The sequence below is a fragment of the Ilyonectria robusta genome, assembly GCF_021365365.1.
Source record: "Ilyonectria robusta strain PMI_751 chromosome Unknown BGZ61scaffold_4, whole genome shotgun sequence".
NCBI lineage: Eukaryota > Fungi > Ascomycota > Sordariomycetes > Hypocreales > Nectriaceae > Ilyonectria > Ilyonectria robusta.
In genome coordinates this window covers 495,874-509,291 of record NW_025764438.1, presented here as the reverse complement: position 1 = coordinate 509,291, position 13,418 = coordinate 495,874, and the positions used below count along the sequence as shown (strand labels likewise).

Below are 13,418 nucleotides of genomic sequence, written 5' to 3'. Positions count from 1 at the left end.
GAGCGGTCCCCGACGTCGCATACCACGACGATGGAGACTTAGGGCAGAAATATCAATCATGTTGGGTTGACCCAGGCGTGCACACAGCGTGACGAGTCTTGATGATGAGTGTAAAATTGTGGTATATTTTCGACGGGCAAGATTCTTATCCGTTTTCTTTCTCCAGTCATCTATGCATCTTGCTCCAGATGCCCTGGTCCTTTTTTCTTCATTCATCTTCTAATTCAAGATGCCCATACACCCGCCCGCCCATCAATACATACATACATAGTTATCCTCCCTGACTCCTGGTATCCTTATCAAATCCCGCCTCGACCTCCTACTGGGCCGGGTGCTCGTCATCTCTCTGCTCGGAGGTGTTGGGGAGCTCATCGGATGTACTTCGCGATGGCCTCCTGTTCCTCGGGGCTCAAACGCTGGCCGATGAAGCCCTCGATGGCGCCACCGTGTCGCTGGTTGGCAGCAACCATGAACTCCTTGACCCACGTAGTAACATCTAGAACCTCAGGGAAGTCGTCTCGAACAAGAGCCTTGCAAGTGTTGAGCGCGGTAAAAGACATGCCGAAGCCAATGTCATCGACATCTGCCTCAGCAACAATCTCGTCACCAGAACCGGAAGTCACGGTGGGCGGGTTAGCCAGAAGAGAGAGCAAGATGCGGCAGCTGTTAGCCCAACCCTTCATGAACTTCTGCCCGAAGGCTTGCGAGTCGCAGAGAGTCTTAGTCAGGGACACAACCGCGACCTTACGGTCCACAGGGCGAGCTAGCTTCTCCGTCTCAGCTAGCACGAAAACAGGATACACCTTCGTGAAGACGCCCGCCTCGACCTGGTCCGACTGGGTGATGAAGTAGTCAGCACCGAACCCAGCCTCCGATCTAGCGGAGACAAGGTGGTAGAATCTGACGAAGCGCAGCTTGAACGAATCAGCTGGAGTGCCTTGCAGTTTCGTGTAGAGGAGGCGAAGGATGGTGCCGAAGTAAGGTTCCAAAACCGAGCTGGAATAGTTGTCAGTGGGAGTCTTATATATCGCATATCAACATAAGAGACTTACGGCTCGAAAGATTTGACGATGGAGTCCAAGAGATCAAAGGCATGAAGTTCAGACTTCTTCCCACTGAGAAGCTTTTGGAAGATGCCGAGCACAGCCTCAAGCTGGTTCTCTGCGATAATAGCCTGGGAGGCTCGAGGAACAACGGCCGACAGGAGGCGGGTGCAAGCAGGGACATTGCCTCGCGTCTCCCAAAGGGGTGGGTTCAGCAAGGGACCCAACAGCGCCTTGTAGTTATCCGAAATTGTCTCAGCCGGGCTGGACTCGAGCAATTGGGCAAGGATCTGGAAGACATATTGCATGAACTCTGGAGAGCTTGTTAGCGGACTTTTCGGCATCGAGATCTGCTCGCTTACCTGTGACATCCTCGACCAGGATCTGGTGGAAGGGCTCCCATAGCTTCTCGTTGAAGAGAGCAGCGTTACTTGGGGCGCAGTACCGAACAAGAGCGCCGATAGCCTCGAAATGGTAGTAGTAGAATCGGGGGTTGCTCGGGTTCTGTTTCATGACGTTCGTAATTAGGATGAGATGGGTAAGGACATTTTCGACCATGGTCGAAGCACCATCCTTGATGACGATGAGGATTCTCATGACGCAGCGCATCAAGAACTCATTCTCTTGAAGTTTGGCGGGGCTCGCCTCCTTCTCAATAAGCTTGAACAAGTGACCAAGTAAATCCTTAGAGAAGGGCTCAACGTCTGCTCGAGGGAACATGGGAACGCCAGCGTCGTCAGTAAGGAACAAGACTCGCTCCACAGCAATGGCTGCGTATGTGTACACAACGTAGCTGTCCGAGTTGAGATTCTGGATCAAAGGACCCAATGCCAACTTCCACTGTTCCTTGGACAGCTGACTGCGGAAGGTGTAGAGATACTTGATGGCGTCGACCTTCGAGATAGGTTCCACACCCTCGCTGTTGATCAGATCCTGGGCAATGTGTTGCTCGAAGAACTGGACGACATTGACCAAGGGGTTGACCGTCTTTACACCTTGTGCGGCGGTGACGGCACCCTTGGCCGCAACGGACAGGAAGAGGTAGATGGCGGTGTCCTTGGCCTTCCAATCCGATTTGTCCTGAGAAAGATAGTGGTTGATGTACTTGGAGACGACGGTCGTGACTGGAGCCTCAAACTTCTCCTGGAGCTTTCGGAGGAAGTCGGTGGCAGATCGGCGTCTGGAGTCTGTGTCGGAGCCCTCCAGATCTCGTCGGATAAACTCGATGGGCTCGTCCTCGAACAGCTCCATATCGGACTCGCGGAGTCCCACGTTTGGCAGGATGACCTTCTCCACGATCTGTGTGAGCACCTCCTCGCTGTTAAATATCCCGGAGTGCTCCTTTGTTGAGGCGACGGCCGTCAGGAAGTGCAAGGCCTTGCTGACGATGATATCGTACTTGGTTTCGGTGCCTGTGGAGGACAACAGATTCCAGGCCTTCTCGATGAAGGGTTGGCAGTACTTGGAAAAGTCTTCATCGTACTTGACGGTGTAGAGCTCCAGTATCTCGCAGATGTCAGCCTTGACAGTGTCTACTATGCTCGTCTCGGTCTCATCGTCGGTCTCCAACAGCGGGTTGGAGTATGTGAGGTACTTGTGGAGAAGCTCGGAGATGCTGGCCAGATTCTCCTCAAAGATGGGTGGCAAGTCGTGGCAGGACATGTCGTTCAGAATCTTGATCTGGAGGTCCAGGGTTTCAAACCAACCCTGGAGAGTCTCCTTCTTGTCCGAGTTCTCGGAAATCTTCTTGTCGGTTGTCTATTACGAAGCGTGTTAGTATTGTGCAGTGCCAAGGTGGACGATCGCCACCTACCACCAACAGCTGAATAAAGGGCTGGCCAAAGGTCTCAATGACATGGTTGATCTCCATGTAGAGCTCGTCGGTGCGGAACAACGGTCGCCATCGCGCAAAGATGGAGTGTGCGACTTCGAGAACGCCGACATTGACCTTGGGGTCGGTAGCGGAAAAGCGGCCGACGAGTTCCTACAAAGAAAGACTGTGAGCGCGAGCCGAGGGCATCTAGAGATTGGGGGGAGCGCACCTGAGTGAGGGTATCCCACCGCCTCCAAAAATCAGAGTCGGCAATCACGCTAATAGCGTCGCCAAGCTGAGCCTGGATGTTAGAGGGGGATTCGATCATGAGGCCGATGAGGCGCTCTTTGATAGTCATGACCTCATCTTGAGGTAACTTGTAGTTTCCCTCCTCATCCTACGCAGACAAATCAAGTTCAGCATTTGCTCCGTCGACGATTCAATGGTCGAGCGGGGAGGGGCGGGACAGGAGGATTCGGAGGGTCGACGTACCACATAGTTTGTTCGGATGAAGTTCTTGAAGGCCAGAGCAGCGGCCAGGCGAGTCTTGGCAGGAAGAGCGCCTGAGCTAACAATGTTGAGCAGACCGAGCGAGTATTGGGGCTTGGCTGCCTCGAGCTTGAGTGCGGACTCGGCTGTTGGGGCGGGTTTGTTTATTAGCCAAATGATCGCGGGGCAACGACGGTGCGGGAGGGCAACGGGACGACGAAGTACCTTTGCGGTGTTGGGAGGGATCGAGGGTTGCGTCAAGCAACTGGGAGATGTGGCCAATGTCTGCCGCCATGATGGAGGTTATGCGAGGAGAAGTGAGGGAGTGTGGGAGGATGCAGGAGGGAGGGAGGAGAAGAGGCGGCGGTGGAGGTGATGGCGGAGGATTGGTTTGGTTGGCTTGGAGTGCAAGCTGTTGTGAGGTCAGCTCCCGGCTGCAAGGCAAACAAAAAGCTCTGGCTTTTTTTTCTGCTTGGTTGCACTGGGTGCAATGGAAACCACTAGCAGGCGTGGATGCCGCCACTAACCTGGTCTGGAAGCTCCCCTACCAGGTGCTGGACACAGGGCATGTGGGGGGGCAGTTACAGTGGGAGATAGGCTACTATGCACCAAGGTTGGTAGGAAACCTAGGCATCTAGGCTGAGAGAGGTGCGAGCCGAGAGCCGCTCCCGTCACGGCTGAGGCGTTGGCCGCTGCGCTGCAACAGACAGACGAGCTCGGGTACCTTGTTGGTATCGCCGGGGAGCAGGCTAGTGAACACACTGTGGACGGGAAGGGATGAGGAATCATAAGATGCACTTGTCCTGTTGGGGAGCAGGTGGTGACAAGTGATTCAGTGGTGATTATGCACGAGTGTGTTTTATTGATGCTTCAACCCTCATCGAGACTCAGGTTGAGACATGGCCACTCCTAGATAGGTACTCTCAATGACACATCCCACCCAACTAAGGCACCTAGCATTTGCTTTTGCGCCGTATCACATTGTTCTGGATTCTGAGGTACTTGAGGCTACATAGTCTCGACCCCCTCCTCACCCGTCAACTCATCAGGTAGCCTGAGTACCTAAACATACACGCACCGATTTTAAACTTACCTACACAGCCTAATATATCTAATTAGCTTAAACCTTTAAACTGTATTTATAATTTCCTAATTTGCCTTAGCTTAATTTTTAGTATATTTACTAGCTAAATAAAAATATTTACTCTAAGTTTTTTTTATTTAAAATTTTTCTAAAAATTAAATTAAAATTAAATAAATCTTCTAATTTAGCAGCAGAAAGAAATAGAAATAATATCCAACTTGTTAACCTGCTCTGAGATTCCACATTTGAGAGACTATTGCAAGGGTATCTTTACTGGTCAGCCCAAAGCTGCACCAAGATTCGCATAAGAGGTTGGGACAATCTAAAGTTCGTATCTCCTAGCAGGGAAGCATCTCATGAGATGGGACCTGGAGTCTGTCGCGGGAAAATTCGCTGGCAAGGTATCAATACAGCCTGCAGCAGCCCAGAATCTGAGGGTTATTTAAGACAGAGGTTAGATACGTTTGCGATATCAGGTAGGCAGGCTTAAAATAAATCTCTTAAAATTATGAACAGCAAAATACTAGATTCTTTATCTGTCTTAAGGCCTTCCAGCCTCTCTGACTTCTAGTTGGAATCTTTAAGAAGGGAAAAATTGATGCCTTCTTCCCTCTTAGCTCTAGCTGACCCCTTTTAACCTGAACCAGTCCCCTCTAGAGGCCTCCCAGCTAGCAACTAGCTAGCTTAAGTATTCTAAGTTACCTGTTATACTAATAAAAATAAAATACTTTTAAAAAATATTTTTATTAAAAATTATAACTTAAAAATAAATAGATTTTAAAGATAAATATTTATTATAAAATAAAAATTAAAAGTAGATATAGAATATACTAAGCGTTAATGCAATTTGGTGCAAGTACCTATGTAGGCAAGTTTGAAATCGGTGCGTGTATGTTTGGGTACTCAGGTGGCCTGGCACGGGCTACTTGCACCCCATGTACAGTGCTGCTAGGCTGGGAGCCATCGGGGCTCGCGCGGGTATTTTGCACGCCTTCATCCCATCCCAAAGAGGTGGCGCGTCCCAAATCGAGGATCCCCCGTTTCGTGTAGCATCCTACGTACGACAAAATAGCCTCTCGCCTTCACGCGCAAAACTGCAGGTACGCAGTGGCTGCCCAGTCCAGCATGCTGTTGATGCTTTGCATGATTGGCCCCTCGACCCGGAACGGCAAGGTGAGGTAAGGTACACGGGGGCGGAAGTACCTTACAGTTGCCGCACAGTTGGCGAGATCCCTGAACTGTTCGCGCGCTCCCCCCTAAAACTAGCCACTGGACACGCGAGGTGCGGCCTGTTGGTCCCCTATTGGTGGGGTTCCAGGGGGCGCCTTGCCAGAACAGCCCGGCTCGTGTTCGGCAAGGTACCTCGTGGAGGTACCTGGTTCGAAGTACCTCGCCTGATCGACGGGCCCTGCAGCTACCTCCAGCCATTGTCCAGGTCAGAGTCTGACGACGGCCTGCCATCCATCTCTTTTAACCCGCTTCGACTTTGAACCTTTCAACCTTCAACCCTCAACATCGACTCCCCTCGTTTTCTCGCACTCCATGACCGACCGACATCCTCTATAGCCCAGCTTTTCCCCAGCTGCTTTCGTTCTGCTCCTCCGACCCCTTCTGCCCTCCCATAGCGCCATCTGCTCACTTCCGCCCCGCCGTCGTTCCCTCCACTGTCGGCCGCCCACCTCCGCCGCCGACTTCGACATCGTCCTCCAAGCTGCAACCTCCCGCCGACCTCTCAGCCCTTTGATGGCCGCCTCTTTCCCCGTTGAACTTCGCCTTCCTCTTCGACATCTTGCGGGCCCCTTGCTAGCCTCGGTAGCACATGTTTCGCCGGTGAGACTTGCCTGCGCAGCCTGCTTGATCTGCTCCTGCATACCACATCCGAGACGCTGCGCCGTCCGTCGCACCCGTCGCACCCATCGCACGACAGAACCAGAGGCGCCACATCTGGATGCCCTCGTCCTCGGCCCTCCTCTGTATCCTTCCTCCTGAGAAACTTTGGTTTACTGCGGCCCTTGTCGATGCTATCCGTCCACCTTGTCTTTGCCTCTGCTTCCCACCCATCGACGCACCTTACAGATGACGGCGCACCAAGCACACGGACATCCGGTTCTCTGCTAACATGCTACGCCGTCTAGCCTCGCTTAGCCACCAAGACCCCGAGACTTCACAAGAGCACATGTTAATGTCCCCGCAGCCAGGAGATGTTCCATCGTCACCAGATTCATCCCGTCAGGGAGGCCTCGCCAACGTCTTACGGGGCCTAACAAGCTCAAAGCTCTCCAAGTCATCGCCGTCTATTGCTTCACCATCATCCTCGGCCGCCATACCCACTGCTGAGTTCGTCCATGCTACTTCTGCGAACCTGTCTCAAAGGCTGTCGCCAAGCCACATGGAGTCCTTCGAACTTCTCAAGAACGGCTCTCTCAATGAGCGTATCGCCGCTGCCAACTCCCTGCGGTTCTCTATTTCTGAGTACCCCCTCAATCCCGTCCTGGATATCTGGTATGCTGCGAAGGACCTTATCGATCCGGCAAAACCCGCCACTGCCCGTACCGCCGGCTGGGAGCTTCTGACCGAGTGTGTCAAGCATGCTGCCTCCACCGATCTTGAGCGCCAGGAGTACTTCACGACACTGTCTTCACCCGCACACTCGGATGATTTTCACCTTCAACTAGCAGCTCTTGTCGACCTTACGCATCATGGCCGCGTCCTGACTGGCTTCGACTATGAACTTATCCCTTTGCTGACCAGTTGGCTCCGGGAAACCTACAACACGGTGCGACTGGCTCCGCGCAAGGCCGCAAGAAGCAATAAGAGCTCAACGAAAAGCCGGGTGGCCACCCCCGGAGAAGAGAAGAACCTCTCCCAGCTCTTTGCTTTCTTGATTGATGTGACCAAATTCAGCTTCAACAATGCTGACGAGACCACCGTTGTCAACTTGATCGACAGGCTTTTAGCCATTTGTGTATCCACCAATTCGGAGGATGACCTGAGATCGAGCATCGCTGTCATTGACACTATTGTGACTTTTGGCTCTATACCCGACTTGAAACTCAGGGGTTGCATCCAAGTTCTGGGCTCAATCTATTGCATGGTCGGAAAACTCCAAAAGCCTGCTTGGCACACTCTTTCCAATCTCTGCAAGTCCCACAATGGTCATCTCACCATCCGCATCTTGCTCGACATTCTGCGCAACAATTCTGCGGATGGCATCAAGGAAAAGGATGCCAATCGGGAGATTCGTGGCGCCCTCGCCGTCCTACAGAAACTACTATCGAAGAACCTAGAGAAAGGATACCCGCCTGTCCCATATGCCTTGTTAGCCGATGGACTCTCCACAATTGCCAAGACAACATCTTCTGTCAGGACTTGTGTCGCTGCCCTCCAGCTCATCAACGCCCTGTTCGACGATGGACAAGGTAACATCCACCGCTTAATCGTCGATGAGGATTGGTCAGTGATTCTGGATGCCGCCTCAGAATGCTCCAAGAGAGCGTCTGCTGAGCATTATGAGGTGGATAGACTTCGCATACACTCGAGAGACGAGCGCCCAGAAGATTTTGTGAGTCGGGAGCTCATCTCTCTCATCAAGCGACTCGACGTCCTTGTAAATCAAAAGACTGGTGACTTCGTCCCTCGGCAAATCGTCGTCAAATTTCTCACCGAAGTTCATCAACTACTTCCTGATGCGACGGTATCTGCAGTGCTTGACTACTTCCAACAATTCAGGTGCTGCTCTCCGTCAGACCTTTACTGGGAAGACAATTTGGCGTTGGTCTTGAAGGGTTTCTTTTGCAATCGGGACCGATCGTCCAATATCCGACTCCGAGCTCTAGAAACCATCATGGACGCATACGAAATCGTCGACCTCGTCGGTGATGATCCTGAACAGAGATTCATCCCACATCTAGCCAAGAGTATCCTTCAGGATGTGGCAGAAGAAACCGATGTGCTGGTTCTTGAAGCCATCATGTCATTGATGATTTCCGTTGTAGCATCATGTGAAATGGAACTCTTTGATTATATCATCGATGCTTTGAGAGGTATTGTCGTGAGCGATCGATTGAAATCGCCGATCTCTTCCTCGGCCTCGCCGAATCCTTTCGCTTCCCCTCCTTCCCACGAATCCAATTCTGTACCAGAGCAGTCACCGTCGAACGTGGTGGCAAAGGGATATGTAAAAATGTTTGTGCAAACGATGGAATATCACAGCGCAAAGAGTATCCGCCTGTTCAATGCCTTAGTCAACATTGCAAAATCCAATCATTGCGAGGTGGATGCCCGGTTGACTACCATGAAACTCTTGTTTCGGTTACGGGGGGACTGGGCTAATCGGATTTTCATCACAAAGGTCCTCGAGACCAATTTCCTTGCGCCTTCCCTTTGCCGCACGGAAGATTCCTTTGCCAAGAGGCAGGCAGAAGAAGCTGCCCAAGCACAGCGGCTATCGAGAAGTGAGCATGGTAGCGCTTCGCGATCCTCGCGGGGTGTCTCATTTGGACAGGGTCAGGCCAATGAAAGGGGCCTTCCAGTTCGATCTGGCAGCGGTGCCGGTATCAAGAGCAACTCGGGTCGATACCATCAGCTATGGAGACTCCCGGATCCAGATGCCTTACCAGCAGGCGTCACTGGAGCTGTCAGCCCGGTGTTAGTCTCTCATGTTCCACAATCGAGTGATGTTGATTTCGACGAGTCAGAGGATAATTCAGCCGAAGGCACAAATCATGTTGGATCTGTCGCACTGAATATTCCCGTTTGGCTCGAGGCTGTCCTAAGCCTTCTTCATGGGTGCGATTGGGAGGTCTACAGCTTCGTATTGGTCCACCTTCCGTCGCAGCTGAGCAACCATGCTCTATTTCGAGATGCGATCCCGCAGATTCAGGAGCTACGGCGACTTATCTGCGAACAAATCTGGAAAAACAGCTTCCAAGAGCCACCGAATGCATCAGGCTTGCGTCGAGCTGATGTGGCTATCTGCCTCTTCCACAGCTTGACGATGATCCTGAGTTATCACGTCTATTTCCAGAAAGGAGAGGAAGACGAAATCGTGAGGTCATTTGTTCATGGCATCGCGACCTGGGAGCGAAGCGCAAAGTGCTGCATCCATGCCTTGTCGATTTGTTGCCACGAGCTTCCACTTTCGACGAGCAAATCACTGGTTCAGTTGTTGACCAAAATGTCTACAATCATTACCCAGCCTCATGTTTCGATCCACATCCTCGAATTTCTCGCCACCCTCAGTCGACAACACAATGTATACGTCAATTTCCGAGAGGAGGAGTACAGGATTGTCTTCGGCATCTGCATTCGATACCTACAATCTGTGCGGGACAAGAAAGAGTCCAACCGGAACAGCCACGTGAGCGAACCATCAACCCCGGCAACCTCAACTCCGAATCTCGCCGAAGCGACGCACCCAAGTGCAACAGACGACCTTCCACAATATGTATATGCTCTTGCGTACCATGTGATTCTTTTCTGGTTCCTTGCCCTGAAGCTCCCCGATCGGGCGAGCCTTGTCGGGTGGATTGTTCGGAACCTGTTTAGTGATTCTGAGGATGGACAAACCGACCATGAACAAGCATTTACATCCGTCGACTTCATGCAGAGGGTCACGTATGCAGATGTTGATGAGTCTTTGGAGGATCCTCATTTCACTGAGGACCGCTTTGGAGAGATTGTAACGAGGAACTGGTTGGTTGGGCATAGCATTGTCACTGTCATGCAGGCCACGGTCACTGGCTGGGCTCAGATCATTAAGAGACAGCCATCTGGGACTTCAGTATATAAGATTCGGGAAACCTTCAACCCACCTCCGCCACATCAAACCCAGAACTATGTCGACATTACGAGAGAGGGTCAGGGATCGACCAACACGGTTCTTCCGAGTCACTTATTGATTCAGCTGCTTTCCTCATTTCCGCAAAGCAATGAACTTGGACGACCCTTTCCCTTGCCCGATGAGGAGTATGTGGACAGATTCATTCGGGTCTTTGATCGCAGCTCCACGGTTGATGGCCATAAGGTTGGCGTCATCTACATCGGAGAAGGCCAGACGGATGAGGCAGAGATCCTTGCCAATGTGTCTGGCAGTAGCGATTACGTGGAATTCCTCAACAACTTGGGGACGTTGACGAAGCTGCAGGGGGCTAAGTTTAACAGCCACGGCCTAGATCGCGACACTGGCGGTGATGGCCAGTATACCTTCTGCTGGCGCGATAGGGTTACGGAAATCGTCTTTCACGTGACGACACAAATGCCGACGGACCTGGAGAATGACCCGCGATCTGACAAGAAGAAGCGGCACATCGGTAATGATTTCGTCAACATCGTATTCAACGACTCCGGGTTGCCGTTCAGATTTGACACGTTTCCGGGTGACTTCAACTTCGTGCACATCGTAATTACGCCGGCGTCTCGTGCCTCATTTATTGCGACAAGAGATTCCCCCTTGGGAGGTGGGCAGCCGTTCTACCGAGTTCAGGTGATGAGCAAACCTGGTTTCCCGGAGATCTCGCCCGCTTCTGAGCTTAAGATGGTCTCGTTGACTGCTCTTCCTAGCTTGATCCGTCTGATCGCACTCAACGCCTCCGTGTTCTCCCAAGTGTGGGCTAACCGTGAGGGCGAACATGTTAGCTCGTGGCTAAGCCGGCTGAGGGCCATCAAGCGGCTGCGCGAGAAGTATACACCCAAATTGGGCAACCTGACGCCCTCGGCATCGCAGTCGTCGTCACTTGGTGGGCTTGCACAGCAGCAGCAAAGTGAATCGTCATCGAGGCCGAGCAGCACTGTGCGCGATAGCTTTATTAGCCTCCGCCGGACAAGTGTAGCGACCTATTTCACAAGCGCGAGCGAGCAGACATCTCATCGATCCTCAACTCTCTCCTCGTCAACCACTACAAACGACACAGAGGTTGGTACAACGCAAGGATTAGACTCGATGGTAGAGTCAGTGGATTTCTCAAAGTGGGCCTGAGCAGATGGAATACCTGCTAAGATAAGAGAGTATGTGTGGGAACAGACAGAAATCTGGCTATTGTATGATGGTGTTACGCAACTATATTATTAGGGAGGGCGTCTACATATGGGTTCACGGGATACAAAAAGTTCATGTTTGGGATGGTTGTGTATTCATGTCTGTTTGCTTTTGTCACCAGACGCTTTCCGTTAAACTCGCAACCGTTGAGTCTGTATGGCTCTGTGTGGCTGTACTATGGCATGCCCTTGCTGTCTTGAAGCATTCCGCTTGAGACAGAGGATCCGTGTTCGCGATTTGTTTTCTGATCTCCCCACGGGGTCTTCTTCTAGAGTGCAGGCTTTTCTCTCATCTCTCACGTCAGTTATCTTAAAATAGGATCCAAGGACCTCGCGGTCTAGTCAGTTGGTTCACACCGATAATTTACTATTTTCTTTTTCTCACAGCTTAGTCCGCTACAACCGTAACGTAACAACGGTCAAGATGTGAGACACCCGTGCTCGACGAAGATCTCATCGGCTCTGACATCCGAGCACCTAGGTCCTTTGTGCAACAATCAAGATTGGCGGAGGTCTGCCGTGTAACACAGGTTCAGAGCTTGAGAAGTCCTCGGTATCGGTACTTTTGGCGGCCATGACGCCCACCGCTAGCAGCCCCCAACACGGAACGCCTGAGAAAACAAGCAAGATTCGTATCGGCACATCCGTGTGCTCTTCTCTCATTTGTCCTCGTCCCATACCGCTCTTTGGGGCTTGCCCCAGTTGGCCACAGGCTGATTTGCGCCAGCGTATAGTTAGGTTGGGGGGCTTTTCTAGCTGATTGATGGCTTACCAGCCATGGGTTACACAGCTTCGGGGGCGCGGGACTTGTTGTCTATCATCAACTGAGCAGGGTTTGTTTCTTTGTCAAGTTAGAGGCGGCGTCTATCCATGAGCTGAGAGTCACCGCCCGCCCCGACACGGCAGAGTGGTGAGACATACCCAAAAGTCTCCACTCGGAAGTAGTTTCCTCTGTCTTCTCTTGCAGGGGCTCGCATCACGGCTGGTTGGCGAGCCCTCTTCTTTCCCCGTTGTCGTGATTCAACGGTACCCGATCAGGGAAGCGTTGGATATCTCGTTCTGTAAAACGCCACTCATATCAACAATTCGATCATCTCCTCAGTCTACTCCTGATGTCGACACAGGTGTTTTTGCGGGTAGAGCCGATTTGACCTTACCCAGTGCCTTCATAGCATGGTGATTATGACCCATAACCAGGCCAAGGAGCGTCTTGTCAATAAGTTCGAGGGATTCTTCCAAGCACTCAGTTGTCTTCTCCTCAAACCCCATTCCATGATATATGCCTCCCATAACTTGGAGAAAGGTACCGCTACCGTCAGCGCTGGCCTCAACGAAAGACGCGTGATGGTTGTGAGGGGCACACAGGGAGGCGGCCTTAAACACTCTGGACATGGCTGGAAGCTAGCCTCTCAAGATAGTCTGGGGGTGGAGATGAGGGCGAGACAGATGCTGTGACGAGTCATGTCTGCATACAAGACGACCCCGCCTTGTTGCTTCGTTGGATAATTGCAGGCTGGTTTGGCACGCGTACCCATCATCAGACATTGGCCACGTTCGTCATCCTGTTAAGCGGCTTGTTGGCTGGCTCAATCAAGTGGGTGGACACATCCAGCCCCAGACCGACAGCCAATCTCCAGCATCTGAGTTGATTCACCTGCGACCGTGACACCACCACATGGTGCCCTAACCGGCCTCAACGCCAAGTTTTCTCGGCGTGGATGGCGTTGCTGGACTGAGGGCGGGGAATTGGCACCGATTGCCGCTTGGAGGGTTGTCTGTGAAACATGAACATGGAATTGTGGCCCAGCATCCAGGGAAACTCGGTGAGGTTTTAGCCACCGCGCCGGGTATAACGCTCGCTCAAGGAAGAAGCCGCAGTGCGGTGCAGCCCACGCGTCACCACTACCAGTGAACTCACCTCACACGACATGCAAGACCTGCAAGACCTGCACAA

General features: G+C 52.1%; 3 protein-coding genes across 3 annotated transcripts; 1 reads left to right on the top strand and 2 right to left on the bottom strand.

Moving 5' to 3' along the window:
• Window positions 1–9: 9 nt before the first annotated feature.
• BGZ61DRAFT_383561 (CAS/CSE protein) lies at window positions 10–3,780 on the bottom strand. Its single transcript, XM_046242686.1, has 7 exons — window positions 3,571–3,780; window positions 3,349–3,491; window positions 3,086–3,253; window positions 2,857–3,027; window positions 1,406–2,801; window positions 1,053–1,356; window positions 10–996 (listed from the first exon to the last, which is right to left on the bottom strand). The coding sequence occupies exons 1-7, from the start codon at window positions 3,638–3,640 to the stop codon at window positions 369–371; spliced, it is 2,880 nt and encodes a 959-aa protein (XP_046108209.1). The 5' UTR covers window positions 3,641–3,780; the 3' UTR covers window positions 10–368.
• A 2,768-nt stretch (window positions 3,781–6,548) lies between these two features.
• On the top strand, window positions 6,549–11,405 carry BGZ61DRAFT_528711 (uncharacterized protein; the record flags this gene model as incomplete). The annotated part of the gene is made up of 1 exon (XM_046253295.1): window positions 6,549–11,405. One exon carries the CDS (start codon window positions 6,549–6,551, stop codon window positions 11,403–11,405), a length of 4,857 nt encoding a protein of 1,618 aa, XP_046108208.1.
• An 846-nt stretch (window positions 11,406–12,251) lies between these two features.
• On the bottom strand, window positions 12,252–12,953 carry BGZ61DRAFT_159103 (uncharacterized protein). The gene is made up of 3 exons (XM_046237448.1): window positions 12,622–12,953; window positions 12,386–12,523; window positions 12,252–12,305 (listed from the first exon to the last, which is right to left on the bottom strand). Exons 1-2 carry the CDS (start codon window positions 12,854–12,856, stop codon window positions 12,441–12,443), a joined length of 318 nt encoding a protein of 105 aa, XP_046108207.1. The 5' UTR covers window positions 12,857–12,953; the 3' UTR covers window positions 12,252–12,305; window positions 12,386–12,440.
• Window positions 12,954–13,418: the final 465 nt, after the last annotated feature.